Source organism: Pseudonaja textilis, chromosome 1 (genome assembly GCF_049901715.1).
Source record: "Pseudonaja textilis isolate UNSWEBS1 chromosome 1, rPseTex1.2, whole genome shotgun sequence".
In the NCBI taxonomy this organism is placed as follows: Eukaryota; Metazoa; Chordata; class Lepidosauria; order Squamata; family Elapidae; genus Pseudonaja; species Pseudonaja textilis.
This window is the reverse complement of record NC_141990.1, coordinates 25,128,205-25,156,050: the sequence shown is the minus strand read 5'-3', so window position 1 is coordinate 25,156,050 and position 27,846 is coordinate 25,128,205. Positions and strand designations below refer to the sequence as shown.

The window sequence follows — 27,846 nt, the reverse complement described above, 5'->3', positions numbered from 1 at the left end:
ACAAATGGCAGTCCAATCTCTTCTTGAAAGTCTCAACTGATGGCACTCCCACAACTTCCGAGGGCAAGCTGTTGATTGTTCTCACTGTCAGAAAGTTTCTCCTTGTTTCCAGGTTAAATCTCTCCTTGTTCAGTTTCCATCCAAGCAGTACTCTAGGTGTAGTCTTACCAAGGCTTTATAGAGTGGTATTAGTACTTCCCTTGATCTTGACTGTATCCCTCTGTTAATACAACTTAGGATTGCATTAGTTTTTTTGGCGGCGTCTGCACACTGCTGGCTCATATTTAGCTGGTTGTCCACTAAGACTCCAAGATCTGTCTAGCAGTTACTGCTATTGAGCCTGGTTTTACCCAGTTTATATGTGTGCTTTTGGTTTTTCTTGCCTAAGTGTGGGACTTTACTTTTCTCTACATTGAATTTCATTTTTTCAGATATGGCCCAGTGTTCTGGTCTGTCAAGATCCATCTGGATCTTGAGCCTATCTTCTTGGGTGTTAGCTATTCCTGCCAGTTTACTATCTTTTGCAAATTTGGTAAGTTCCCCTTCTATTCCCTCATCTAAGTCATTAATGAAGATATTGAAGACTACTGGGCCTAAGACAGAACCTTGTGGCACCCCACTGCTTACTTCCCTCCATGTAGACTTAGACCCATTAGGGACTACTTGTTGAGTACGGTTTGCCAGCCAGTTGCGAATCCATCTAGTGGTGGTGCTATCTATTCCACTTTTTTCTAGCAAAGAAGTAGGGTGCGGTCTACTTTATCAAATGCGTTGCTGAAATCTAAATATATTATGTCCACAGTATTTTGCTTGTGTACTAATTTAGTCACTGTGTTGAAGAATGAAATAAGATTGGTTTGGCATGATCTGTTTTTAACAAACCCATGCTGACTGCTAGTTATTACTTTACTTGTTTCTAGATGTTGGCAGATCTGTTTTTTTATCTTTTCTAGTATCTTCCCAGGTATTGATATTAGACTGATTGGTCTATAGTTTCCTGGGTCTGTTTTTTTTCTCCTTTTTTGAAGATGGGAACCACATCAGCTCTTTTCCAGTCCTCTGGTAGTTCCCCGGTGCTCCACGATTTTTGAAAGATATGGTGCAGTGGTTCTGAGATGACCTCTGCCAGCTCCTTTAAAACTCTGGGATGTAATCCATCAGGCCCTGGTGGTTTGTTTTCATCAAGATCAGACAGGTGTTCTCTTACTATTTTTTTTTTGCTTATTTTAACTTTTATTTCTGGCCTGTCTTTTACAGTTATGTTTTTGGTGGGTTGAGCTATAGTTTCTTTTTGCGTGAAGACAGAGGCAAAGAATGTGTTAAGCAGTTCTGCTTTCTCTCTGTTGCCTGTTCTCTAAGATGCCTTGCCATCTTCTCTCTTTAGTGGACCAACTGTTTCCTTGATTTTTTTCTTGTTATTTATATGTTGGAAGAAACTTTTTTTATTATCTTTGACTTTTGTTGCAAGTCTTTGTTTGTTCTGAGCCTTTGCTATCCTGACTTCGTCTTTGCAGATTCTCGCTATCTGCTGATATTCTGCCTTAGTTGTATGTCCTTCTTTCCATTTTTTGTACTTGTCCTTTTTTTCTTTCAATTTGCCAAAGAGATCTTTGTGTAGCCATGCTGGTTTCTTCTTGGATTTCTTGTTTTTCTTTCTCAGTGGTATTGTGCTAGTCTGGCTTCTATGATCATACTTTTTAGAGTTTCCCAAGATTCTTGAGTTGTTTTCCCCTTTAGGATTTTCATCCATGGAATCTTTCCCAAGTTCTCTCTGAGTTTATTGAAATCAGCTCTTTTAAAATCCAAGACTCTGGTGTCATTATGTTCTGTTGCTTGTGTTTGTGTTATGTTGAATTCTAGTATGACATGGTCACTCTCACCCAAGGTTCCTGCAGTTTAAAGTCTCTCTATCACTTCTTCTCTGTTTGTAAGAATTAAGTCCAGTATGGCTGTCCCTCTAATTCCATCCTCTACCTTTTGGACAACAAAGTTGTCAGCTAGGTTGATTAGGAACTTATTTGATTTCTCACTTGGTGCAGAATTAGTTTTCCAATTGATATCAGGATAATTGAAGTCTCCCATTACTATTGTTGTGTGTTTCCTGCATATGTTTGTTAGTTGGCTGGCAAAAAGGACATCTATTTATTCTGCTTGATTGGGTGGCCTATAATATATGCCTATGGCCATGTCATTTTTTTTTCTGTTATATTGACCCATATGCATTCCAGGTGTTTTCTTCCTCTAAAAAAAAAAGCAATAAATAACATTGCTTTATGCAGTTTGGATCCATCCGGGACACCTCCTTTTCCATCACATGGGATAGGGTTTGTATGGAACAATTTTCCTCCAACACTTCTTGTGTACTCCTCTCTCTGGAAAGAGTGTGTGGGTAGCCCCTAGATCCCCATAAATACATATGCAGTGCCAGCCCATCAGTTAGAAAGGCACCACAGGAAAAACCTCTGCATGCAGCTAAACATTTATAAGCAACCTTCATCTAAATCTGGGAACTAATAAAATTTTTCCCAGTTCCTGTTTCTCATAACCTGGGACATTTAGAAAAAAAACATGAGTAATATTGGAGCATCACTATACTGACGTTTAGAGTTGTGCAATAGATTTGCAATCTCAAGTGCCTTGTTTTCTTTAACTTACAAAAATAGAGCAATTTGTGAATGCTTTAAACATGCCAGGTTTGGAGTGAAACTTTTATTAACAGGAAGTTTTTATAGTGGGGGAATAATTAAAGTTATCTGGGCCCCAAAGCAAAATGATCAACTGAACTGAGCTGAGCTGAGCACCCCAAATGACAGCCAGAAGGCAGCAGAGTGAACGTGTCTTGCATCTCTTTGGTCAGGAGATCTTTGCTGGCCCTATATGATATTATAAGCTTATTCTCCTCCCATCTCATTTCTTCAGGCAGGAAGGAGAAGAGCGAAAAGAAGTAGACAGCAATGAAGAGCAATCTATCAAAAAACCCACTAGAGCAGTGGTGGGATTCAAAAAATTTTTTACTATCGGTTCTGTGGGTGTGGCGGGGAAGGATACTGTAAAATCTCCAATCAGAGGCAGTATTTGCTGGTTTTTCAAACTACTCAAAATTTCCGCTACCGGTCCTCCAGAACTGGTCAGAACCTGCTGAATACCACCTCTGCACCAGAGAGACTAAGACAGTGGTCGCCAACCAGTGGGCCAGGGACCACTGGTGATCCATGAGAAAGTTTTGGTGGTCCACAGAGAAATGTCACCCCCAAAGCACCCCCCTAAAGCAATTAATCCAGGCTGTGCAGGAACAGAAGGCTGTGCCACCCACATGGCCGATGGGAACACAAGGCTTGGTTGTTTGCATTGCGAACAACACGAGGTAGTGAGGGGAGGGGGGGAAATGGCAGAGTGGGAGAACTTGCTCCATGTGCTTTGCCTGGCCACCAGGCTGCTTCTTTCCACTTCTTTCTTCTTCTGCTTTTGGCTGCACGCAAGGAAAACAGCAAAAGTCTTTCTTTCCCTCTCCCAAACTCCACCAGAAATGAGTCTTTGAGAGCCTGCAAGGCATCCTGCTCCAAGAGGCTGAGCCGGCACATCAAGTCTCACAAAGACTAATTTCTGGCAGAGTTTGGGGAAGAGAAAGAAAGACTTCTGCTGCTTCTGCTGCTTTCCTTGCATGAAGGCAAAAGTTTCTCTCTCTCTCTCTCTCCCTCCCTCCCTGAGAACGGAGCTGGAGATGGTATCCTGCAATCCCAAATAAAGAATGATTGATCGGTAGGAAAACAGGGTAGGGAATTTTCCTGCAGTCTTTTGGGGGGATTTTCCCAGAGTCTCTAGTCCTTGGGATTTAAAATTATGAGTTTGGTGGCTCCTATGGTCCAAAAGGTTAGCAACCCCTGCTCTAAGAGCTCCACTTCTAAGTGTAGATTGCACAGATGCAATAGTAGCATGAGAACGTTTCCCTTCTTTGCTTCATCCTTAATTCTGTACCATTATCGTATTATTCTTTTGACCCCCACAATGGGCTACAAAAATGTTGGGGCTGCAAAAATCTGGATGCCCACTGGACAACATAGCAAAGAGATACAAAAACTCAAAATCTCTAAAAATGCCATGAAATATGGACTGGAAAAAAAAATCATTGGAATTTTTGCAGCTCAGATTTGATAGCTGTAGGGGTGAGATTTTGTGAAGATGAGCAGTAGGGAAGTATAATGGGACCTGGAATAGAAGTTGGAAGATGGGGTCAAGAGATACTGAATAGGGAATGGTCAGCAACTTGATAATGGGTAGAGCAAGACATTCAGAAGGGATTCACCCTAGTTTTTTGGGGCTGTAAGGAAGATGGTGGGAGAATTTTACTCTCAGATTTACAGCATTCTGTTAATGTAGCTTTACAATAATGCAGAATTAGACTATCTGGTCATGTTTCCTATTTGATAAAGCTGGCAGGAAAAGGCTATCATTGCACCTGCTTTTAATTAAGATTGCAGATCTGGGATGTAAAAAACTAAGGACAGTTGATGTCAAAACCAAGGGAATGTGTTTTCTATCTCTCTGGTGGTCCTCCAGATTTGCCCAGCCCAGAGCGGCGTAGTTTTATTAGTCCAATATGCTTAGTGTGTTGAATGGACTTAGTCATGGAAATTCTTTCTAGTTCTGATGAATTTCTTTTAATTGGAGATTGAATTGGCACTTCTTACACACTCTGAAGTGTTTAGACTATTTTGCAGACAGTTCTGACTTTATATTTTTATGATCCTGGATTTATCCTAATAAATAACCCTATCTGATAGGTCGCAGGCAACATATTCTTGGGGAAAGTTCCCCAAGAAAATGAACGGAAGTATGGAACTCTTCAAGCTGTAAAGTCTAATAATTAAGGAACAACAATTGTAAATTTCCAGATCCCCTGAGCAAGAGGAATGGGCATCAGCTGATAAGCCCCATATTTAGCACTGAATCTTAGAAAACCTTCTTCCAAAAACCAGCACTGAGACAGGATTAGATGGCTGAATTCTTTAGTTTTTTTTTTCTTAGTCCCTTAGAAAAAGATTTCTTCCCCCTTCTGAGTCTAGTGAGATTTATTCAAGTTGTCACAGAACCCAGTTTGATAAACATCCTACAATAAACTCACCACAAACTATTTGTTTTATTTGCGTTAACACCTTCCACTAAATTGTTTAGATCGATTTCCTGGAGTGAATTTTTATTTAATCTCAGGAATGTATTTATTTTCTTACCTTGTCCAAATGCAGCCATTCTGTAAATCTCTTCAACGCCTCGGAAACCCAGCATCCGACACACCACATCCCCATCTTTCTTGTCCCATCCATCATCACATACAGTTCCCCAGTGTCGATCATGAAAGACTTCCACCCTCCCTTCGTGGGGACCGGAGCCATTCATCAAGCGGATAATTCCCTCTTCCAAAGTAAGAGCTGTGCAGTCGTGAGATAGGAAAAGTAAATAAAAATATAGGATTAAAAATGATTTTCTGCTAAAAGCTTTTCTGCCTATTCTCACTGACCCTGGTGGTAAGAATGTGTAAAGCCCCCCATATCTGTTCTGGTGAAATATTGTAGAGACACCATTAAGTTCGGGGTGGGCTTCAAAACTTTTAGCAACAGGTTCTCTGCCCGGTTGTTGGGTGGGCGTGGCTATGGTGGGCATTGTCTAATCAGTCTCCTGCACCGTGACAGGGTGTGTGTGTGTGTTTTGCCCTCCCTGGGCTCCGGAGGCTTTCCTCAAACCTCCAGGAGGGTGAAAACAGCCTCCCTGGGCTCTGGAGTCTCTCTGGAAACCAAAAACAGGCCCATTTCCAGCCTTTCCGTACTTCCAGGAGGCTGGTTTTTCGCCCTCCCGAGCCTCCATCCACACCCTGCACTTACCTGCATCCAAAATGGGCCACATGGGGACTCTTGGGAGCGATGGGATGGGCGGGGCTAGCTAGGAGTGGGATTTGAACTATACAGAATCTTAGCTTGAATCCCTTTGAACCTCCAGCAGCCCACCCCTGCATTAAAAATTAAATATTTTTAAATACCACCTTAAAGAAGTAAATAAACTGTTCAGTGGTTCAATGCAATCAATTGAAGTGATTCTTTGCACAATCCATAATCAATGTATCAGTTCTTACATTCATATCTATCTTTTCTTTAAGATCTGAAGGTGATGTGTTTGAGAATCTCCCCAGTAGCCCTCACTTAACACATGGTTGCTTAGAGACCATTAGAGGTGATGATGGACCTTCAAAAATGTATCTACAACCCTGTTCTGGAGTTCCAGTGGCTGAAAACACCCTCTCTCCTCTGGTCACATGATTGTATTTTGGCCACTTGGCAACCTGATTGAATTTTCAGCTGTTTGCAGCATCCTGCAGTCACATGACCACAATTTTTGGCATTTTTATCAGTTTTTGGTATTTTCTTCTGGTTTCTGGAAAAAAACCTCCCATTGCTAAAATGGATTTGTTTAACTCAGGGTTCCCCGGAGTTGGCAACTTTAAGACTTGTAGACTTCAACTCCTGGGAGTTGAAGTCCACAAGTCTTAAAGTTGCCAAGTTTGGAGAGCTCTGGTTTAACTGCTATAACATTCGCTTAATGATTACTACAAAAAAAATCATAAATTCAGGCACAGTCACCTGGTGATCTACTTAAGAATCACCACCAAAATTTCCTTACTAAATGCAGATTATAAATTTTTTGCTTCAATATTGGCAGAAAGATTTAAAAATACTTAAACAATTTTATCCACCCTGATCAAAATGGATTTCTGCCAAAGAGACAAATTAAAGACAATATGAGAGTAATCTTGGACACTTTGGTATACTATGAGGCACACCCTTAAAAACAAATGGTCTTGATATTTTTAGACGCACAGAAGGCATTTGATAATGTGAATTGGCGATTCATGTTATTACAGCTGGAACAGATGGGCTTTGGTAAAAAATGTATTCAAGCAATAGAAGCTATATATCATAACCAAACGGCAAAGGTAATGATAGGAGAACTGACAGACTCTATTGATATAAGAAAAGGAACAAGACAAGGGTGCACACTATCACCTTTGTTGTTTATGTTAACCTTGGAAGTGCTAAACAGAAATATTAGAGAAGAAAAGGATATAAAAGGGATGAAAATTAAAAAGGAAGAATTTAAGTTGCAAGCATTCGCAGATGATCTGGTTAAAATAAATAAAGATAAAACAAAGATCTTGACAAAGAATATGCTATCAAGACAAAAGGAAGAACTGGTGGATGTATTGAAAATTCAGGTCACGAATAAGATCAAGTATTTGGGGATACATTTGACAGCAAGATGCAGTACACTAAAAGAGAATAATTATATCAAACTTAAGTAGCAGATAGCGCTAGATTTGGTGAAATGGGAAAGTTTACAACTGTCATTAATAGGGAGAATATCAACAATCAAGATGAATATACTACCCAGAATTTTATATTTTAGGCTTGGAAAAGATTATTTTGAAGATTTAAATAAAATTGTGTTGAAATATATATGGCAAGGTAAGAAAGCGAGAATAAAGTTAAAACTTTTGCAAGATGCCAGAATAAGAGGAGGATTTGGTTTGCCTAATTGGGAGTTGTATTACCAAGCTACAAATTTGATGTGGGTTAAGGAATGGATAACATTAAGAAATACTAGATTGTTGACATTAGAAGGACATGATCTGTTGTTGGAGTGGCATGCTTTTCTATGGTATAAAGGAACTAAAATACAGGGATATTTTAGAAGACATTATATATGGGAGTCTCTGTGGTTAAACTGGGAGAAGACTAAAAGGCAATGTTATCTGAAAATTCCAGTCTGGCTATCGACTATTGAAGCATTTTCTTATCCTATATATAAAAAGGAACAAACAGTTAGATATGGTGAAATATTGAATGAAAAGGGTGAATTTAAATCTATGCAAAAATTAGAGGAACAAGGTATAAAGATGAATTGGTTTTCATATGCGCAAATACATTCAAGGTATGACAAAGATTCTAAAACAGAAGGTTTCTATGATAAACTGACTGACTTAGATAAGATTTTGACAGGTACTGATGAAAAGGTGATTAAAAAATTGTATGGATATTTATTAGAAATTAAACTAGAAGAAGAACAAGTTAAAGAAACTATGATTGCTTGGGGGAAGAATTTGGATGTGGGATTGATCTAGAGAAATGGCAAAAACTGTGGTCTCAAAATTATAAAATGACAATGTCAACAGCTTATAATGAAAATTTGTATAAGATATTTTACAGGTGGCATTTCCCCCCGACAAGAATAGCAAGAATGTTCAAGAATAAATCTGAAAAATGTTGGAAATGTCATCAGACACCTGCCTCATATTACCATATGTGGTGGACTTGTGCGGATGCTAAAAAATATTGGACTAAAATCCACACGTGGTTGGAAAAAATGACAAAAAAACATTTTACCTGAAATATATAGTAAAGAATTGAAATACCTGATTGTAAATGTATTAACAGCAGCTAGGATTGTATTTGCCAAAAACTGGAAAAATGAAAAAATACCATTACAGGAGGAAATCATTAAGAAAATATTGGAATGTGCTGAAATGAGTAGATTGACATTTGAAATCAGAGAACAAGATGATAAACAATTTTATAAAATTGGGGATCTATTCTACCAATGGTTAGACAATAAAACATGGTAATGAAATATGTAGATTCTTAGAAAATAATAAATATATAAAGATGTATTCTTTTCTTATTATATCTACAAAATGATTGTAGGATAGATTTGAGATGATAATATGAACTGTCATAAAACAACTTAAGTAAAATATGGATTATTTCCTAAAACAGGAATGAATAAAAGTATAGTCAAATGATTGATTAACAATGATATTAATGTATTTAATATTTGATTGAAAATATGAGAATATATACAATGTAATTGAAGACTATGAAATGGAAGCACAAAACAATTTGTAAACCAATCGGCACACTGTATGTATATATATGGATGATGGCTTGATGTTTTTATGTTTTGTTTGTCTATGTTTGTCTTAAAAACCAATAAAACTTAAAAAAAAAAATCACTACCAATTCCACAGTTAATTATAGTTGTTAATTGAGGACTACCTGTGTTACTCTGCCCAAACAATAAATATCTGAGATGATTCAACTGAACAGAAGTGATGAGACAATCCGCTTTTTTTTTTTTTTTTTTGCAGCATCCACTTCTTGTAACTTCTACTGCAGGGGAAAGTAAAATACCCAGGCCTTTTCTACATTTTCTCTAGATTCTGCCCAATAAGCTGTCACCATTGGATGTTCCTGCCAGATGTTTCCTTCGAAATGATAGCACTTAGTTAGAAACATACTATAACAATATCTTACAGTCTTGAAGAGTTGCTGCTCTGGAAACAGCTGCTCTTTACTCCAGAGTCATATTCACAGGCTTTAGCTGTGGGGTGTAGACAACTGCATTCCTAGTGGGATATTTCACTGGCCAGAACAGCAGTTTTATGCAGTCTTATCTCCAGACTGATATATACAGTAGAGACATCCCAGAATTGAATATTAACCAAGACTACAAAATGTTCTGGGAGGAAATACACTTTTTTCATGTTTAGCCTTATAACAAATTGATTTAATTCAGAACAAAACCAGAGTTTGGGTTTAGAAGAGTCCGGCTTGGTCCCTAAACCTGACTATTCCTAGAAGTGCAGCTCAAGTACTAGTTTAGTGGAGGCATGAACTGGGAATTGTTAACAGATGTCTGTCTTTATTCATGGATGTGTTTGACTGTCTGTCAAAGTTACACCTACAAGCCCACAACCCAATCCCATGATCCCTTGCAGTTACATCAAGCTTAGATTGGCTCCAAAGACCTAATGATCTATTGTTTAATGTTTACACACATGCAAAAGTGTGTACTTTAAAAAAAAGGCTCAGTATGTACGCAGTATAGAATACACAAATTGCCTAAGTAAAAACTATGTAATTGCAGATATTTTATGATGGCTATGGGTCATATCAGGGAGGTCCATAGGGTGCGGTAAAAAAAAAATCAGAATGTGGTCATGTGTAATTGAAGTTCTGCCTAGGTTTTCTTTAAAATGTTCATCACATATGTTCACTGAGTGGTGCGGTGGCCTAGAGGTGGGGCTCTCACCTGACAATCAGGAGGCTGTGAGTTCAAACCTAGGTAGAGGTACATATTTCTCTCTCTGGACACAATGAGAATATATCTGCTGAATAAAACTCCGCATTGGCAACTGGAAGGGCATCCAGCCAGTAAACACTCAGCTCCATTCAGTTGCCCAGACTCCACCTCACAAAGGATTATGGGGTCATTAAAAGAAGACAATGATGATGATCACATATATTCATTATATGGTTTAGCCTCCGCATCCCTTATCAATTTTGCTGCTCTTCCCTGCACTCTTTCTAGTGCCTCATCTTTTTTTCTTGTTTTTTGTATCATGGCAACCAGAACTGGATGTAGTATTTCAAGTGTAGCCTCGCTACTGCAGTATAGAGTGGCAACTTCAATGTACACACAGTGGAGTTTCTCCACTGACTTTTCTTGTGGGAAATCGGCAGTGAAAGTTGCAAATGGCAATCACATAGACTGCAGGATGGTGAAATGCCTAGTCAGGTGTGATGCACCTTCATGATCACATGACAGGTGGAGCTTCAAGGACCAGTTGTAAGTAGCCCCTCTTCAGTACTGTCATAAGTTTGAACTCTCTCAGAATGAGTAATTGTTAAGTGAGGACTACTTATGTTTGCATCTCTCCTGGGTACAGGAGAAGATTGAAATGGGACACAAAGACGAGATGAGGCCGAGTCTCCTTTCATACTCACTTAATTTCTCCAACTTTTTAGTCCTTTTAAAAGTGAAAATGGGCTTCTTTTCATACTTAGAAATGTATAGCAGTAACTGCTGTTCCTGGCATTCTATCTCATTGCCCCCTGGAAGCAACCATTTTATTGCACAAGTGAGTGCACTAATCCACCTCTTTCTGTGTATTCCAAGAGATTCCCCATGGATTCTGTTATTTTTATATATATATTTGTTTGCATAAAGCCTATTACAACCCAGATTTCTTTTCCCAGGGGAGAAATATAAGGAAAATACTTAAACAGCGCTTAAAGAAACAATATCTCAAACTGCTGCAGCTGTACAAAGAGAGCGTTGGCTTGGATAATTGAGACCATGTGTTTGTGAGGGAAGTGGAAGATTTATCCCTGTACAGAAGTAGCAGTGCTTTCCATTTTCCCAGCCTAACCTCCACCCACGAAAAAAATACATTTTTCATTCCAGTCAACTAGGCCCAGGAAATGGACAGTCTAGAATGCCAGAATTGAAATTCCTGAGGAATGTGTGTGTGACTGTCTATGTCTATGTGTGTTTATTTGTCAATAAGCCTCCTTTTGCCAGGCTCAAAGTTGACTCAGCCTTCCATCTTTCCGAGGTCAGTAAAATGAGGATCCAGATTGTTGGGGGCATTAGGCTGACTCTGTAAAACCACCTAGAGAGGGCTGTAAAGCACTGTGAAGCAGTATGTAAGTCTAAGTGCTATTGCTATTTTGTATTTAGTATTTTTTTAAAAAAACTAATTTCTACCTTGGCTTTTTTTCAAAATAAAAACAATATATAAAATATGCATGTGAAAGAGATACGTCTGAATGTGTATACAGATAGTTCTCAACTTACAACAGTTCACTAAGTGATTGTCCAAAGTTACAACGCCACTGAAAAAAGTCACGTATGACCATTTTTCACAGTTACAACCTTTGCAGCGTCCGTATTATCATGTGATCAAAATTCAGCCCCGGCCAATGGTTCATATTTATGGCCGTTGCTATATCTCAGGGTCATGTGATCACCTTTTGTGACCTACTGACGAGCAAAGTCAATGGGGAGGCCTGATTCACTTAACAATCACATTACTAACTTAGCAACTGCAGTGGTTCACTTAACAATTAGCACATAGCACTTAGACTTATATACCGCTTCACAGTGCTTTACAGCCCTCTCTAAGCGGTTTACAGGGTCAGCCTATTGCCCCCAACAATCTGGCTCCTCAATTTACCCACCTCGGAAGGATGGAAGGCTGAGTCAACCTTGAGCCTGGTGGGATTTGAACTACCAAATTGCAGGAAGCCGGCAGTCAGCAGAAGTAGCTTGCAGTACTGCACTCTAACTGCTGCACCACAGATGCTCCTTTTGTGTAAAATGGGGCAAAGATCACTTAACAAATATCTCACTTAACAACATAAATTTGGGATTCAGTTGTAATCATAAGTCGATGACTACCTGTACATGGAGGAACATCTATCTATATAGAGTATCATAAAACTACAGAACCATCAAGTTGGAAGGGACTTTAGAGCAGAGATGGTATTCAGCAGGTTCTGACCAGTTCTGGAGAACCGGTAGCGGAAATTTTGAGTAGTTCGGAGAACCGGCAAATCCCACCTCTGACTGGCCCCACCCCCATCTATTCTCTGCCTCCTGAGACCTAGCTGATCATCTGGGTCTTCTTTTGTTGCCCTGCACAGGAGAACAGAGCTGGAAAGCAGGGTGGGGGGGTGGGGAGGGAATGGGATTTTGCAGTATCCTTCCCCTGCCATGCCCACCAAGCCACACCCACCATGCCACACCCACAGAACTGCTAGTAAAAAAAAATTGATCCCACCACTGCTTTGTTTTGAACCTTCAACCCATTGGAAGATCCACCAATATCACCTGTCACTGATGACCCTCCACCTGTCACTTGAAGACTTCCAGCAACGCAAAATTCCCCACTTAATGCAGAAGTTTGTTCCATTGGCAAACACCATATACAGTCAGGAAGTTTCTCCTGATGTGTAGTCTGAACCTCTCTCCTTCTAGTTTTAACCCACTGGTTTTGATCCTGCCCTTTGGACTAGAGCAGACAAGTCCATTAAAAAAACTGAACTCCAAACTCCAATTCAATCCCTTTTTAGCCACATAAGAATGTGTATATCACTTCAGTTTTGGACTGCTGTTCCTCTCTGGTGGCTCAGTGGATCTGACTTGAAAAAAACAAAGCTCAAGAGAAGGACCATGCTATTGTTCTATGTGGTTTTGGGATCCAACTGGATGTGGAGGAGAGAAGAGAACAAGCAAAAATACATAATGAGAGCCTGTGACCATGAGAAGAAACTTCAGATATCTTGCCACACCACCACACAATAGTAGCAATTGCAATTCGTCCAGTAAGAGCCATGATCAGAAAATGCTTTACTGTACTGTACAATACACTGCCATTGTAGATATGGAAATTTTATATATAACAAAGAAAATTGCATAATATTTTTTTTTTTAAAAAGAAAATGCTTTACTGAAGAAATAGTCTCCTCCCCACCCACCCCCACTTATGAATTCAAAAATCTAATATAAATCCTAGGAGTTTAGGAGTGTTGGGGAAATTCTTTTTATGTGTTGCTTTATTTTAAATTGTTGGTTTTTATCTAGATTTTAATTATTATTAAAAGAGCCAAGGTGGTACAGTAGTTAGAATGCAGTATTGCAGACTAATTCTGCTGACTGCCAAGTGCCAGCAGTATGGCAGTTCGATCCTGACTGGCTCAAGGTTGACTCATCCTTCCGAGGTAAGTGAAATGAAGATCCAGATCCTTGGGGGCTACAGGCTGATTCTGTAAACTGCTTAAAGAGGGCTGTAAAGCACTGTGAAGCAGTATATAAGTCTAAGGACTATTATTATTATTGGATGTTAAACATTTATCTTTCTGTACCACAACCCTAAAGAAAACCTAATCTATGTGATAGCTAGGTATCAAAAATGATTTGATCAATCAATCAATCAATCAATCAATCCATTCTTTTCATATTACTATGATTGTGGCATTATATAATGTATTGTATGTAAATATTCATTAGTTCCAAGGTTCAATTCTTGGGTCTCTTCCTCCCTTTTTTTCAATCAGGAAGTGTTCTTTTATCAATCTTGAAACTGTCCGCCATCTACTTATTTACACAGTGGCTTATGAGAATGAGATATTCTTGCTTCACCAGCTTCAATCCTTACATTTATAGTAAGTAAATGTATAGTAACAATCATGGTATATGAAATGTTGGACTTTGATTGTAAGAAAACATATGGTAAAGAGTATTATGAATGAATTTATGAATGAATGGAGAGTGATAAATTGTCTTTCTGCTAAACAAATAGAAAGGGGAAGAATTTAATAGATTTAATCAGATATGGTCCAATCTTTGTGGTATGGAATGATAAATACCTGTGGGAAAGTGAATATATATCTTTAGTTATGATTGAAAGGGCTAAACTGCATGTCAGAAAGTATAAATTTGTGTCATCGAGGCTTTTACAGGTATGTACAAATGTAGGAATTCATAGATTGGTGATTAATTGTGTGCTGTGGTTTTATTTATCACATTTATATAATCAACCATCTCACATACGTGGGTATGGTTGGTGTACAAAAAATAATGTAACAGAGATTAACTTCAAGGAAAAATTGTTCTATGCTCAGAATGAATGTTGAAAAAATATTCTGTTAGGTGACCTGAATGGGAATGAGATCACAAAGGTCAGAAAAACTGATTGGGACATTTAGAGATATAAGAATGAATGAGAATGGTGACTGCTGTGTATGTATTTAGGAGAAGATAATTTTTTTCAAATACACAATGTATCTAGGGAGGAGAAGATAATTGCGAAGAACATAATTAAAAAGAGCAACATTAAGGTTAAGAGGAAGAGAAAATTCAGAACTATTATAAAATAAAAATTGTTTTGTAAGTGGGTGAAAAAGGCTAAATAAGGAACATTCACCAGAAAGAATGGAATTAAAAATAAGTGATGAAATAATCTGAAATTGAAGAGAGACAGTCCTGGAAAGAATATTTTAGAGATTAGTATGGTGATGATAATGATGTTAAAGAGTACAATGGAAAAGAATCCTATAAATATTCAACAAATATGTTGAAAAGGATGGCATAAATGCTGTGGCTATGTTAAAAATGGCAAAACTGCAGGAATAGGAGTTATAAATGAAATAACATTAGAATAATGCATATAATTTTTTTAAGAAGCAGCTATGTAATTTGTTTAATGAAGCCTGCATCTGTGCTGGACTACTGGAAGAAGGCCATTATTGGTAACAGAGAAAAGTAATAAAAGTGTATGGAAGACTAGACAGGGATTACTTTGTTAAATGTAGCTGGGAAAGTATTAAGTAGAATTATCTTTGAAGATTACAAGTTATAATAGCAATCAAATCTAGGAGGTGCAGTCCAGCTTTGCACTGGGCAATGAGTATACAGATCAAATTTTGTTCGTTGAGAAACATATGAATGTAATAAAATTTATTTACTGGTTAATTTAGTGAAAGCGTATAACAAAATAAATGGGCTTAACTTATGGATTGTTTTCCACAAAAGAGAAGATAAAAGTTGGTTGCTGAATGAGATTTAAAGTGGTTTTGGATGAAAATAAAGCATGCATAAGATTATATGGAATGCTTAGCAAATGGTTCAGTGCTGAGCAAGGAACAAGAAACAGATCTGTTGTTTAATGGTACTCAAATATTTTCCTTTCCTATTTTGTGTTCTATGTATGGGGAAAGCATTTTTCTCCATTCTTTCTACAGCTAGGTTTCTAAAATGTGTGGTTATAATATCATAGAACCCATCATAACACTACAATTTTTATTAGCATTCTTCATTATGTTACACACAGAAATTTGCCGAGGTTAAAAGTTGGCCCAACTTCCAACAAGCAAGTCAGTGGGGGAAGCCAGATTTGCATGATTAACGTAACAACTACGGCATAAAAGTTGTAAAATTGGGTGTGACTTAGCGTGTCTTAACAATCACCTTGCTTAGCAAATCCTGGCCCCAATTGTGGTTGTAAATTGAGGACTAACCTATACAGTGAAAATCTAAGGCAAAAATATATATATATGTGAAATTTAAGGTATACGGCACCTATTTCTCCAGCTTGGTCTCCCTTCTCGCCTTTCTCTCCCTTTGGGCCCCGCTCACCTGAAAATAGAAGAAAAAAGTATCATGGGGAAAGTTATAAATTTAGAAATCAGCATCAGGACCATATGGCTCTCAGACATTTTGATGCCCCAATGACAATCCACTTAAAAGACCGCAATGCTCTTGGTGGGCCCCCAATCATTGAAGCTGTCATGGAAGAACTGTGCTATATTAATTAGACCTGCCAGTCTCCTAACCTGCTGTCCTTATTGATATATTGAAAACAAAAATGTTGAATGAATAACCCATTTGTTACCCTAATTGCATCCATTTTTTATGTGCGACATGCATAGTTGGATAAAAAGCTAAAAAAGAAATCTTTGTCAAATTTTCTGGGCTCAGGGCTCAGTTGCAGCTTATTTATTAGGGCCAACAAACAGTAAATGGTTTGCATGTGCCCCATAATAGCATCCCAAATTCATCAGTCCAGTTGCCTCTGACCTATGAAAGACATGATACATCATTAATCGGGTCATAATTGCTTCATTCAAAAGCTTTCAATGCATGTGTATGATCAAGAATGTCACACGCTTCCTTTGAAACGCTGTACCGGATCCATGCCCAATGGAATTTGATCTTTAAAAGCAGTAAAGGTAGTGTTGCCTATCTGTTTCATTTATTATTGTGGGTTGCACAGGCAGCTGTATATTTAGACATTTTTGCCCAGCTACTGAGTCCTTCCCAAGGATCTGGGATAGGCACATGTTGTATGGTCATGTTAAAGTATTGTCACAGGATTAAGCTGTGACATTGACAGGGTGATTTTGTCAATGTTGATGGTGCTCGGGGTGTTTTGAGAGTGCATCCAAGTGCCTATCACTATTCTAGTCTTTTTTATCAATTATTATTATAAAGATGACTATCCTGAAACAGAAAAATACTATGCACAATTGCCAAAGTCATTTTTTCACTCTCTCTATAGCACTCTGTCACTACATAGCTTAAGCCTGGAGAAGACTTCTGCATCACTGCATGTCAGGGAACTTATGAATCTGTCATTCAGAGACAGTTGCATAGCTGCTGCATTTATATTTAAACCCTCTATCTGCTCCCTTTTGTCATTTGACTGCATCCCCTGCCTCCCAACAGCAAGTCCGATCAACCAATCAGCATGCAGGATGCGAATCTCCACACAACACAATTGAGATTTGGGAGGTGTGCACATCAGCCCATCTGCAACCTACACTTTCTCATCAATCCCTCTGCAGCATAAGTAGATGTCAATGCCTGCATGCAGTTGCAAGCCATCCTAAGTTTCAGGAATGTGGACAGTTACAGATGAAAAGAAAATAAAGTTTAAATCCCTTACAATTATCTGCAGACTGGCACTGGGGTTTTGAAATAAAAAAGAATAAAAGAAGCTAGAGCAGGTAATGAGGATGAATGAATGGAATGTCTTCTTCTAGGCTTGGCAGATGCTGTTGGAGTGACAGGGCATGAAGCATAAGGGAGGTTGGCTGGGAGAGCCAAGAGTCAAACCATCTTTGGCAAAGGAGAAAAACTGAGAAGGAACTTGTGGCAGCTGAAGCCAAAGAAGGAACCTGCAAGACAAACAGAAAGAAAAATAGATGGTGGCAAAGCAAGAGATTCAGGGCTGGATAACTTTGCAGGTGTGCATTAAGGAGAAAAGTTGTTAGCATTCTGTACTGAAGATAAGTAGGTGTGGGAGGGGATACAAACAACCAGCTAAGCATTTTGTACTATAAAGTAGAAATTTACATCTTTTAGTTAAGATCTGTTTGCAAATTGCATAGTTTGGTTTATTAGTGTACATATTTATGCCACATAACCATAGACAGATAGATACGCATAAATGCTTGGCCCTAAAATTCTTGTAAATTCACTATGCACTAATGATGTTTATTGCTTATGAAGCAATAAGCGGACTTTATATGCTTGTTAGCTGCATATGTGAGTCTGGCCTCGTCCTTCTCCATTCCCACCCTCCAACATTATTTTTGTTGTTTTGTTATTAGAAGATTTAGAGGTCACCTGATTTCAGAACAAATCTGGGTGACTTACATTAAAAATTAAACAGAAAACAATAAAAAGAAAAGCTTATGGATCCATATAACCATAATACTGAACAAAATTTATAAGCACCCTAAACCAGGCCCAGGGAAAACTGCCAAAATTGTAAGTACTTCCAGAAAACTATCAGGGTGAAAGACAAACAGGGGGTGGGGGTGGGGGTGGGGTATCAAACTTTATTTTAAACTAAAAGTTTCTGTGTAAACTTGATGTCTTCCAAATGGGTTGACACTTCTCAGAATTCCTATATCCCAACATAGCTCTATTCTAATGCTCCCAACAGAGGGGAGCCCAGCATTTTTCTAGTAATAGTTCCAATGTCAAACTGCTGTTACTCACTTGCAAGAAATACAATTTTAGTGGGCATGTTCAATACCATATGGTAAAGGGTTTTTTTATATTCAACTTTGAAGATTTAATACAGCTAAAAAGTATAGTTAATTTCATATCCAGTGATAAGAGAATTGTGTCTTAGCTGATGTTGAATGTGCCTGCATGCTTGCATATGGGAAATCAGTTTATTACACTACCATTTAGGCATACCTGTGATGACCCAGGGTGTGGCACAAAAGCAACAAAGGTACAAAAATAGGTAAAGTCCTTCAACTTGGCCTCCAATGTCCAGTTATCATTGGCTGGAGAAAAAAACTCTCCCAAAAACAGCTTTTAAAGGGAAGAAATTCCGTCCAAAACCCAAAGTATATATAAATTATAAATAAAAACCAACACAAACCAGCAATTAATGAGACAGGGCAGGATAAGGAATTGAAGACTTCAAAAGATAACGAAACACACAGAGTTGGGAGGATGCCAGAACTCAGATAAGATTTGACAAACCAAAATAATTCACGCTTTGCTTCCAGCAAGGAGCTGTGCGCAAACACCCTTTTTATCCTGTTTTCCCAGCTGCAGCTAATGAAGGGAATCAGGACCTTTTTTCTCCCCCGTAACCCACGTTGCTCCCTTATCCATTCCTCCCTGCATGCCCTAGGATGAAGAGGGGGTGAGCCTGGGTCTTCCTCTGAATGCCCAGCCAGACTGTGCCCTTCCCCAATTTCCTCTACAGCCACTGGAGCCACACTCCCACTCCCTGTCAGCTGATCCACCTCTCCCTCAGAATCAGATTCCAACAGGGGCATGACAATACCATGCACTCACATAAACACACACATCTGTACGTACATGTACAAAGAGTGAATTGGAACTCTAGCAATTGCATCACCATCAGCATCCTAGTACTGTACAATCTTTCCAATTAACTAAAAATCACCGTTTTAATGTAGGGCATGCTGTATGCCATGCTGGACCCCTTTAGATGAGCATATAAAATGACTAGACCTTGATTAGGCAAACAGATTACCTATATATGAGCATACCTGAATGATTTGCATATCATGGACAATCTCACAAAAATTATGACCATTCTACTATAGAAAGGAAAATTGATAAAAATTGCTCTCAGATTTTCCCAGTTCTCTGTTTGGTTTACTGTTTTTCAATAGGTGGGCTGCATCCCAGCATTATTTCTATTTTCTGAGAATGCCTATGGGATCCATGGTTTAGAGACTTAGGCATTTTTATAGCATAGCATATTAACTTTCCATCTTTTTTTAACTTAAAAAAAAACTTTTTAAAAAGCATTATTTTCCCTTCAAACGCCAGAGACTGTTGTTTTCACCAGTCTGCTTTTAAGATAGATCATGGCTGGGCATAATGCATATAACAGTTATATTATTTTATTTATGGGACGTTGCCAGAAGAAGATACACACTATTGATAGAAGCACAGAGGCTGAAACCCAGCCATTTTCTAGTGCCTGTAGGAACTAACTCAAGCATTATGAAAATGACCAGATGGGGTTCTCTGACAAGATCAGGCTGTACAGTTTAATACAGAACTGGTAAAGCACCAAAAGAAGGTTGGAAGGGAGGCAAAAAAAATAAAGCCACACCTTTCTATTTCTGCATCTCCTAAAGTGTCTAGAAAAAACTTGATTGTTAGCTTTAAAAATAACCCTCCACATTAAATATACAAAACCCAAGGCATGATAACTAGAACCCAGGCATAGCTGTATTGGAGACGCCCCTTCCAAAATGTCAATTTTTTATCATTTTTATTTTATTTTTATTCTATTTTACTCTATGTAGGGGTAGAGTTAGCAAACAAGCAACTCCCTATTTTCTACCTTAATCTCAGCCCTGTATTTCCTGGTTGAGAGATTTATGCACTTTGGTTTTGTTTCTTTCTGTCTGCTTCCTACAGATTGCAGAGATTATTTCCTTTCTTCTCCTTTTTTCTATCATAAGACTAGACAGCTCAGAAATGCAGATCTCATATTGGAACATATAAACTTATTATTCTGGACCTTAAGCGTTCATTCTAGATGCTATGAACAAGTTTAAATCTACTCTGTTAGCCCTTTGAGATTCAGGAGTTCAGGTAAAGATGCACAACCATGAGCTCTAACGCTAATTTTATCGTAAAGTTCTATCAACATAATCCTGCAAGACAAAGTATTTTCTCCGTCCTCTCCTTTTATTCTCCAGAAAACTAGGGAGAAATGCCCTTTTGAAACGCTTCCCATGCCTTGCCCCTTTTGTGTGCTGAAATATCTTTTACATCCCAATTGTCCAGTTTGCAGCATTACATAGTCAATACATACGCTTTGCTAAAAGTGAACCAGAGTGAATGAACAGATAGAATTCTCTCTGCTGACATTGTCAGAGTATTAAGCTACCATTACAGAGATCTCTGCCTTTATATATCATTAATCAATTTAGCCCTTGCATACATGATAGGCCCTTCCCACCGCCTCCCATCTGTAATTGCAAGTATACCTGGAACTCATACTTTTAGAATAATTTGTAATAGTTTGTAAACACACACACACACACATTTGTGTGTGTGTGTCTTGACTATATATCAGAATGGTCAAACAAATGGCAACTTCAAATCTCAACAAATAAATGCTCTATCTTACATATTGGCAAAGAAAATGAGAAAATAAAATACAAGCTGAATAGTCAAGACCTTGGTGATGATCCAAGTTCTGTAAATGACCTTGGAATACTCATCTCTAATGATCTAAGTGCTAGAGTCCACTGTAACTACATAGCCAAAAAGGCGTTAAGAGTTGTTAACCTAATCCTACAAAGCTTTTTCTCTGGTAATATCACACTACTAACTAGAGCATACAAAACATTTGCTAGACCAATACTTGAATACAGCTCATCAGTCTGGAACCCACATTACGTATCTGATATTAGTACAGTTGAAAAAGTCCAGAAATATTTCACAAGAAGAGTTCTCCACTGCTCTACTCACTGTAGAATACCTTATGCCACCAGACTTGAAATTCTAGACCTAGAAAACCTTGAATTACTCCGTCTTCGGTCTGATCTAAGTATGGTATATAAAATCATACATTGCAATGACTTACCTGACAATGAATACTTCAGCTTCAACCATAACAACACAAGAACACACGATAGATACAAACTCAAGGTTAACTGCACTAAACTTGATTGCAGGAAATATGACTTCAGCCACAGAGTGGTCATTGTCTGGAATACTCTACCTGACTCTGTGGTTTCTTCCCCAAACCCCAAAAACTTTAACCTTAGACTGTCTACTGTTGACCTCACCCCTTTCCTAAGAGGTCTGTAGGGGGTGTGCATAAGTGCACCAACGTGCCTACCATCCCTGTCCTATTGTTTCTTTTATTTTTCTTATATATACCCATTTCATGTATTCATAACTATGTATATACTTATACCTACCATCTTGTAAGCGACAAATCAAAATAAATCAAAATAAAATAAATATGTATATATACAAACACACACTATAAACACATATACATACATACACACACGTATATGTGTGTGTTTGTATGTGTGTGTATACACACACACACACATATTATAGATAGATAGGTAGATATATAGATATAAATATACATATACATATATGAAGTGGAATAATTTTGCCACAAAAAGCCTCCCTCTCTCTCCAGCATGCATTTTATACTATACAAGCTCCACAGATGCCCACAAATGTATTTTATCCAAAAAAAAAAAGGTTTGCCCAACTTCGGGGGAACAGAAAGACGCAACAGCAGCAGTGAAAATCCATAACAGTCACATGTAGCAAAGCCAACACTTATCTCTCTACTTCCATAAGAAAAACAAGTTAAACAAGTTAAATAGTGACATGTGTGATTTTTTAAAACACACACATACACACACAAATATCTAGTAAATACCATGAATCTGAAATCTGAGTTTAATAGCAAAAGATAAGATCTTCTTTGAACCCATGTCTTCATTTGCCCAGCTTGACATTCCTGGGCCTGGGAAAAGTGTTATGAACAACCCAGCTGGATTCCCTTATTACTATTAATAAAGTTTATCTTGGCCTTGGGGTGTTACCCGTGTCTGCTTGCATTGGCAGAGGGGCCAGCAGTCTGCAGGGTTCTTTCATTTCCCTAAATTTTTATCTCTCTTTCTATCCCCTGAAGACAGATTAAGAACAATCAAAATAGCATTAAAAAAAAAATCAAGGGCTAGCAACAATTATTTTCCCAAGTATATGTCATTCAAAGTAAATGTCTATGAAGATTTTCAGTCATCCAGGTCTTTGAAAGTAATTGGTTTTTTTTTTTTTTTCAAAAGCAATGCTGAGCATGTAAAATACTCAGGAAATTTTATCTAAATCACCTTAATTGGATGTGAGTTATTTGCTAATCTTTTTATTTTATAAGGAGGGACTGAAACCAAAATAAAAACCAAATTGATCATGTTTCCCAAATTACCAATAAAGTTCAGGACATACCTATATTTCCATCCTGAGGTTCTCTAAAAACAAGCCACATAATTATATTGTGTGATTACAAAATCGTGTCTGGGAGAAGGGAAATTGAAAGACCTTTTCTGGCTGCTGGGAAGCACATTCAATCTGAATGCACCCCTATAATTCTCTTAATTTTAACTTTTATTTTATTCCTGAATTCAAAGAATTTCCTTGTTTCACTTCCAAATATAGTGGCTTCTACAGACAGATAACAGATAAACAGAATTGGAAGGCCCAAGCAGGAGAACCTACACCATTTCTGACAGATGGCAGTCCAATCTCTTCTTGAAGGTCTCAAGTGATGGCGCTCCCACAAATTCTGAGGGCAAGCTATTCCATTGGTTGATTGTTCTCACTGTCAGAAAGTTTCTCCTTATTTCCAGGTTAAATCTCTCCTTGTTCAGTTTCCATCCATTATTTCTTGTCTGGCCTACAGGTGCTTTAGCAAACAGCTTGACCCCTTTCTCTCTGTGGCAGCCCCTCAAATATTGGAAGACTGCGATCATGTCTCCCCTGGTCCTTCTCTTCACTAGATTAACCATGCCCAGTTCCTGCAACCATTCTTCATATGTTGTAGTCTCCAGTCCCCTAATCATCCTGGTTGAATATAGAATCTTATTCTAAGACATAGAAACCATAGGCATATATGTCCCAACGACGCTGCAGACTGGACATTTTGCCCAAAGTGGTCGGCAAAATGCAAAACTGCAGGCCCTGTGATGTGAAAGGAACAATGTTAAGTACAAGTTAAGCAATGTTAACAATGTTAAGCAAGTTAAGTACAATGAAACAGATTTAGGGGACGGCAAGGAGGATACCGAAAAGCATCAAAAACTTAGACTTATGAAGAGAGATTGCAGGAATGTGAAGCATTTTGCCTTGAGAAAACTAGACAAAAGACCTGTTGACATTCTCCAAGAATTTGAAAGGAAAGAGAGAGTCACAGATGAATCAGCCTCATAGAAAATAGGGCATGGAATAATAGATCTGTATTACTGCAAACATCCATCTGGAATACTTTAATTGGGATTCCTATGCAGTGCAGAATTGGACTTGAACTCTAAATGTCCCTATTCAATTTTTCGGATTGACATCTATGGTTTATTCTCAGGGCAGCATTCTGCAAAGAGGAATTATGCTAAGCAGATTCAGATCCGGATGAACTCAGTGCTCACAGAGATACTATGCATGGCAATCTCACCTTTTTAAGGGAAGCCATTCACCTCTCTTGCTTATTTCCAAAAGATGTAAAATCATCTTATTTATTGGAATATTTTATTTAGTAAACAGCTGTTTTTAAACAGCAAAATATGGTAAAAATAAAGACCTAGCAGTTGCATTTCTTTATTATACAAAAATGCAAAGCAGCAACATTTATTTGTTTGTTTGTTTGTTGTGGAGCGGCGGAATAACTGAGGCGAACGCAGAGCAAACTTCAGCTTTTTACTTTATTGGAACAATAATAGGTTGCTGTGGCTGCCATGCTAACAAGGCAGCCAGCTGGCGGGCAACAGCTGATGCTGTTCGACAGCTCCCTTTTATAGTCAGCTGTCAATGGCATCAGCCAATAGGAACAGTCCGTGTTCCCACTGGAAACACCGACCTGAGTGGAGACTTCAGCTCAGTCTTTTCTGAACACAACACTCCTTTCCTCAGAATGGAGCATGCATAGTCCTTTAGGTAACTCGGGTGCTTGCACAGGCGGCCAGATCTTCTAGGCTCCGATGAAGCTGCTGCTCGATGGAACTCCTCCACTTGTCGGGCATTTTCTGGCGATGACGAAGCTGGCATCTCAACTTCAGGCGGCTCTAGGTGAGGGACCGATGACTGCTGAGGTAGGCTTGCATCACTGTCGGATTCACGAGGAGTTTCTTCGGGCGCCGGTGGTTTCTCTGCAGCAGGAACATCCTGAGGGCCATCTGTAGATGAACTCCAATGCCTTCTAAGTTGGTGGTGCCAAATGCGACTGTCTTGCAATTGGACCCTGTAAGACTTAGGACTGGTTACTGCCACAATCCACCCAGGCATCCACAAAGGATGCCCCGCATAGTTCCTGGCATAGACCTGGTCACTCTCAGCAAACTTCCTTGTCTGGCTATTGAACCTAGGGGTCTGACTGGGGGCGTAATATGGATGAGGTCTGTCTAAAGTAGTCCTCAGACGTCTACCCATGAGAAGTTTAGCCGAAGACCTATTTGTCATGGCACAGGGAGTTGTGTGCTGGGTTAGAAGATACTTAGTGAGCCTAGGATGCCAATTTATGGGCCCAAGCCTTTCCAGGACCTCCTTAGCAGATCTGACTGCCCTTTCAGCCAGACCATTACTGGCAGGGTGCAAAGGAGCTGTAAGTGCATGCCTGATTCCCAGGTTAGCTCAGAAGACCTCAAATTCACAGGAAGCAAACTGGGGGCCATTATCAGAAACGATAGTGTCAGGGAGGCCATGGGTAACGAATATCCTCGATAGAGCCTTAGTGATAGCTTCTGAAGTTGTGGTGGTCATCAAGGTCAGCTCTACCCATATAGAAAAATAATCAACCATCACCAAGAATGTACGCCCGTGAAAGGGGCCAGCCAGATCAATATGCACCCGGGACCAAGGGGTCCCAGATCTTCCCAACTGCCTGGAGTAGATGTGGGTGGAGCAGGTCTGGTAATTTGGCATGGCTGACAAGCATTCACCCAGCTCGTAATCTGAGCATCCATGCCCGGCCACCATACATAATTGCAAGCTAGGGCCTTCATCCCAACAATGCCAGGATGCCCTTCATGCAGGACTGTTAGGAATATAAGTCACCCAACAGGTATTTGAGTTAGAAATAAAAACCAGGATAAACATTTTAGTACTATAACTTTAAGGGAATGCAAGAGCATGCAATTGGGTGTGGTTTCTCAAACAGCCATAAGATGGAGCCAGAAACCTGGATTGTTTAGTCTTAATCTCAGAAGAGAGTGTGACTCTATCTCTGTTTCCTTCTGTTGGAAAGTATTACCGTTGCTCCATTTCTTCTAATTGACTGATATTACTGGATTTAATGTAAGTCTGATACTGAACTGTTTTTGACACTGGACTTTGATATTTGGATTATCCCTGGATGAAAACTGACTGATTTTACCTGTGAATGACTTTTGGACTGCTTATCTTGACCTTTGCTTTAAACTGTCTGGAAGTAAAAACCTACATTTACTGTACAGTGTATCTGTGTGCTGTATGTGTATTATTCAAACACTACTCTCAAATACGACTCCCTGTATGCGCTCATTCTCCTAACAGGGAATTACCTTTTAAAACTGAGGTCTGCAACTTGGAAGGGATAATTATCCTAGTTCCCCAAAGTAAACAGCCTTGCAAAGAAGACAATTCTTGCTGGTGAGTTTTGAAGGGTACGAATTTGGGGGAATAAGGAACTGCAGGCCACCCCCTTCCCACCCAGTCAAGGACTTGGGCAATTAACTTGTCCCTGGCAGAGTGGGTAGAAATATTAAAGGTGGTGATGGGAAGCTTGAGATCATTGATCAGGAACACAGCATTAGTTGGTGCAGGATCCTCAACTGGAACAGTCAGGGAGCAGCAGCTAAGGGCATCAGCATGGCTGAGACTCTTGCCAGCTCTATGAACCAGTGTATAGGAATAGGCAGCCAGAAATAAAGTCCACCTGGTCATTCTTGGAGACAAAATCTGAGGAGTTTGTCTATCATCTGACAGAAGACCTATCAAAGGCTTATGATCCGTAACTAACTCGAAATGGTGTCCATATAGAAACGCATGGAATTTTTTGACAGAAGCAACTGCAGCCAAAGCCTCCTTGTCAATTTGACTGTAGTTGTGCTCAGCTGGGGAAAAAGTTCTGGAGAAAAGGCAATGGGTGCCTCAGAACCATTAGGCAATCTTTGACTTAAAATGGCTCCTATGCCAAAAGGTGATGCATCTGCTACTAAGACTAAAGGTAAATTTTCATTAAATTGAATCAGAACAGCATCAGATGTAAGCAATGATTTGACTGCATGGAAAGCATGGGCTTCCTTAGGTCCCCAATGCCACGAGGATTGCTTGTCCAAGAGTCTATGCAGAGGTTCTGCAATGGAAGCCTAAGAAGTCCTTAAAAAGCCTGGAGTTCGGTTTTGTTAGTTGGTGTGGGTGCCTCGTGAATAGCCCTTACTTTGGATTCGATTGGGTGAATACCAGAGGCATCAATTCTGTATCCCAAAAATTCGATGTGTGGGGTAGCAATAATGCATTTCTCTTTTTTTAACTTAAGACCATACTTTCTGAAACAATCAAGGACTCCTTGGACTCTTTGCAGTAACTGAGGCTTGTCAGGGGCAGATATTAAAATGTCATCGAAATAAGTTATTACGCCAGGTAATCCTTGAAGTAGTCTTTCCATTAATGATTGGAAAATTCCTGTGGCCACACTTACGCCAAATTGGAGGCGCCTACATTTAAAGTGCCCCTGTGCGTTACAATAGTTTGTAGTTCAGCAGCTGTGTCATCAACAGGGAACTGTTGATGGGCCTGTGACATGTCTAGTTTCACGAAAATGGTTCCTGGCTCAAAAGAATGCAGTAGGTGCTAGATAACTGGGACTGGATAAGCGCTGATTTGTAAATATTTATTCAAAGAGCTCTTATAATCCGTGCAGATTCTTAAACTGCCATCTTTCTTCAGGGGTGTCACTATTGGGGTTTCCCATTTTGCAAAGTCCACAGGCTCTAATATATCCTGTTTAATTAATTTGTCTAGCTCCATGTCAAGTTCGGGGCGGATTGCAAAAGATATCCTTTGAGGCTTTAAACAGATTGGGACTGCCAGAGGGTCCAAGTTGAAAGATATTGGGGTTCCCGAGTAACAGCCCAGGCCCTCGCTGAACACATCAGCATAGTCATTAAACAAGGCATCCACCTCAGCATTTGCAATAGAGTGGATTCCACTTATATAGAG

The 27,846-nt window shown here is 39.1% G+C and overlaps 1 protein-coding gene across 1 annotated transcript in view; it reads right to left on the bottom strand.

Annotated features, from left to right (window-relative positions):
- Window positions 1–27,846, bottom strand: part of SCARA5 (scavenger receptor class A member 5) — a 116,574-nt gene that overhangs the window by 9,287 nt on the left and 79,441 nt on the right. Inside the window, exons 7-8 of the mRNA XM_026715948.2 lie at window positions 15,967–16,023; window positions 5,229–5,426 (exon numbers count right to left, since the gene is read on the bottom strand). Of these exons, the coding sequence (XP_026571733.1) occupies window positions 5,229–5,426; window positions 15,967–16,023 (255 nt within the window). The remainder of the gene's footprint in view (window positions 1–5,228; window positions 5,427–15,966; window positions 16,024–27,846) is intronic.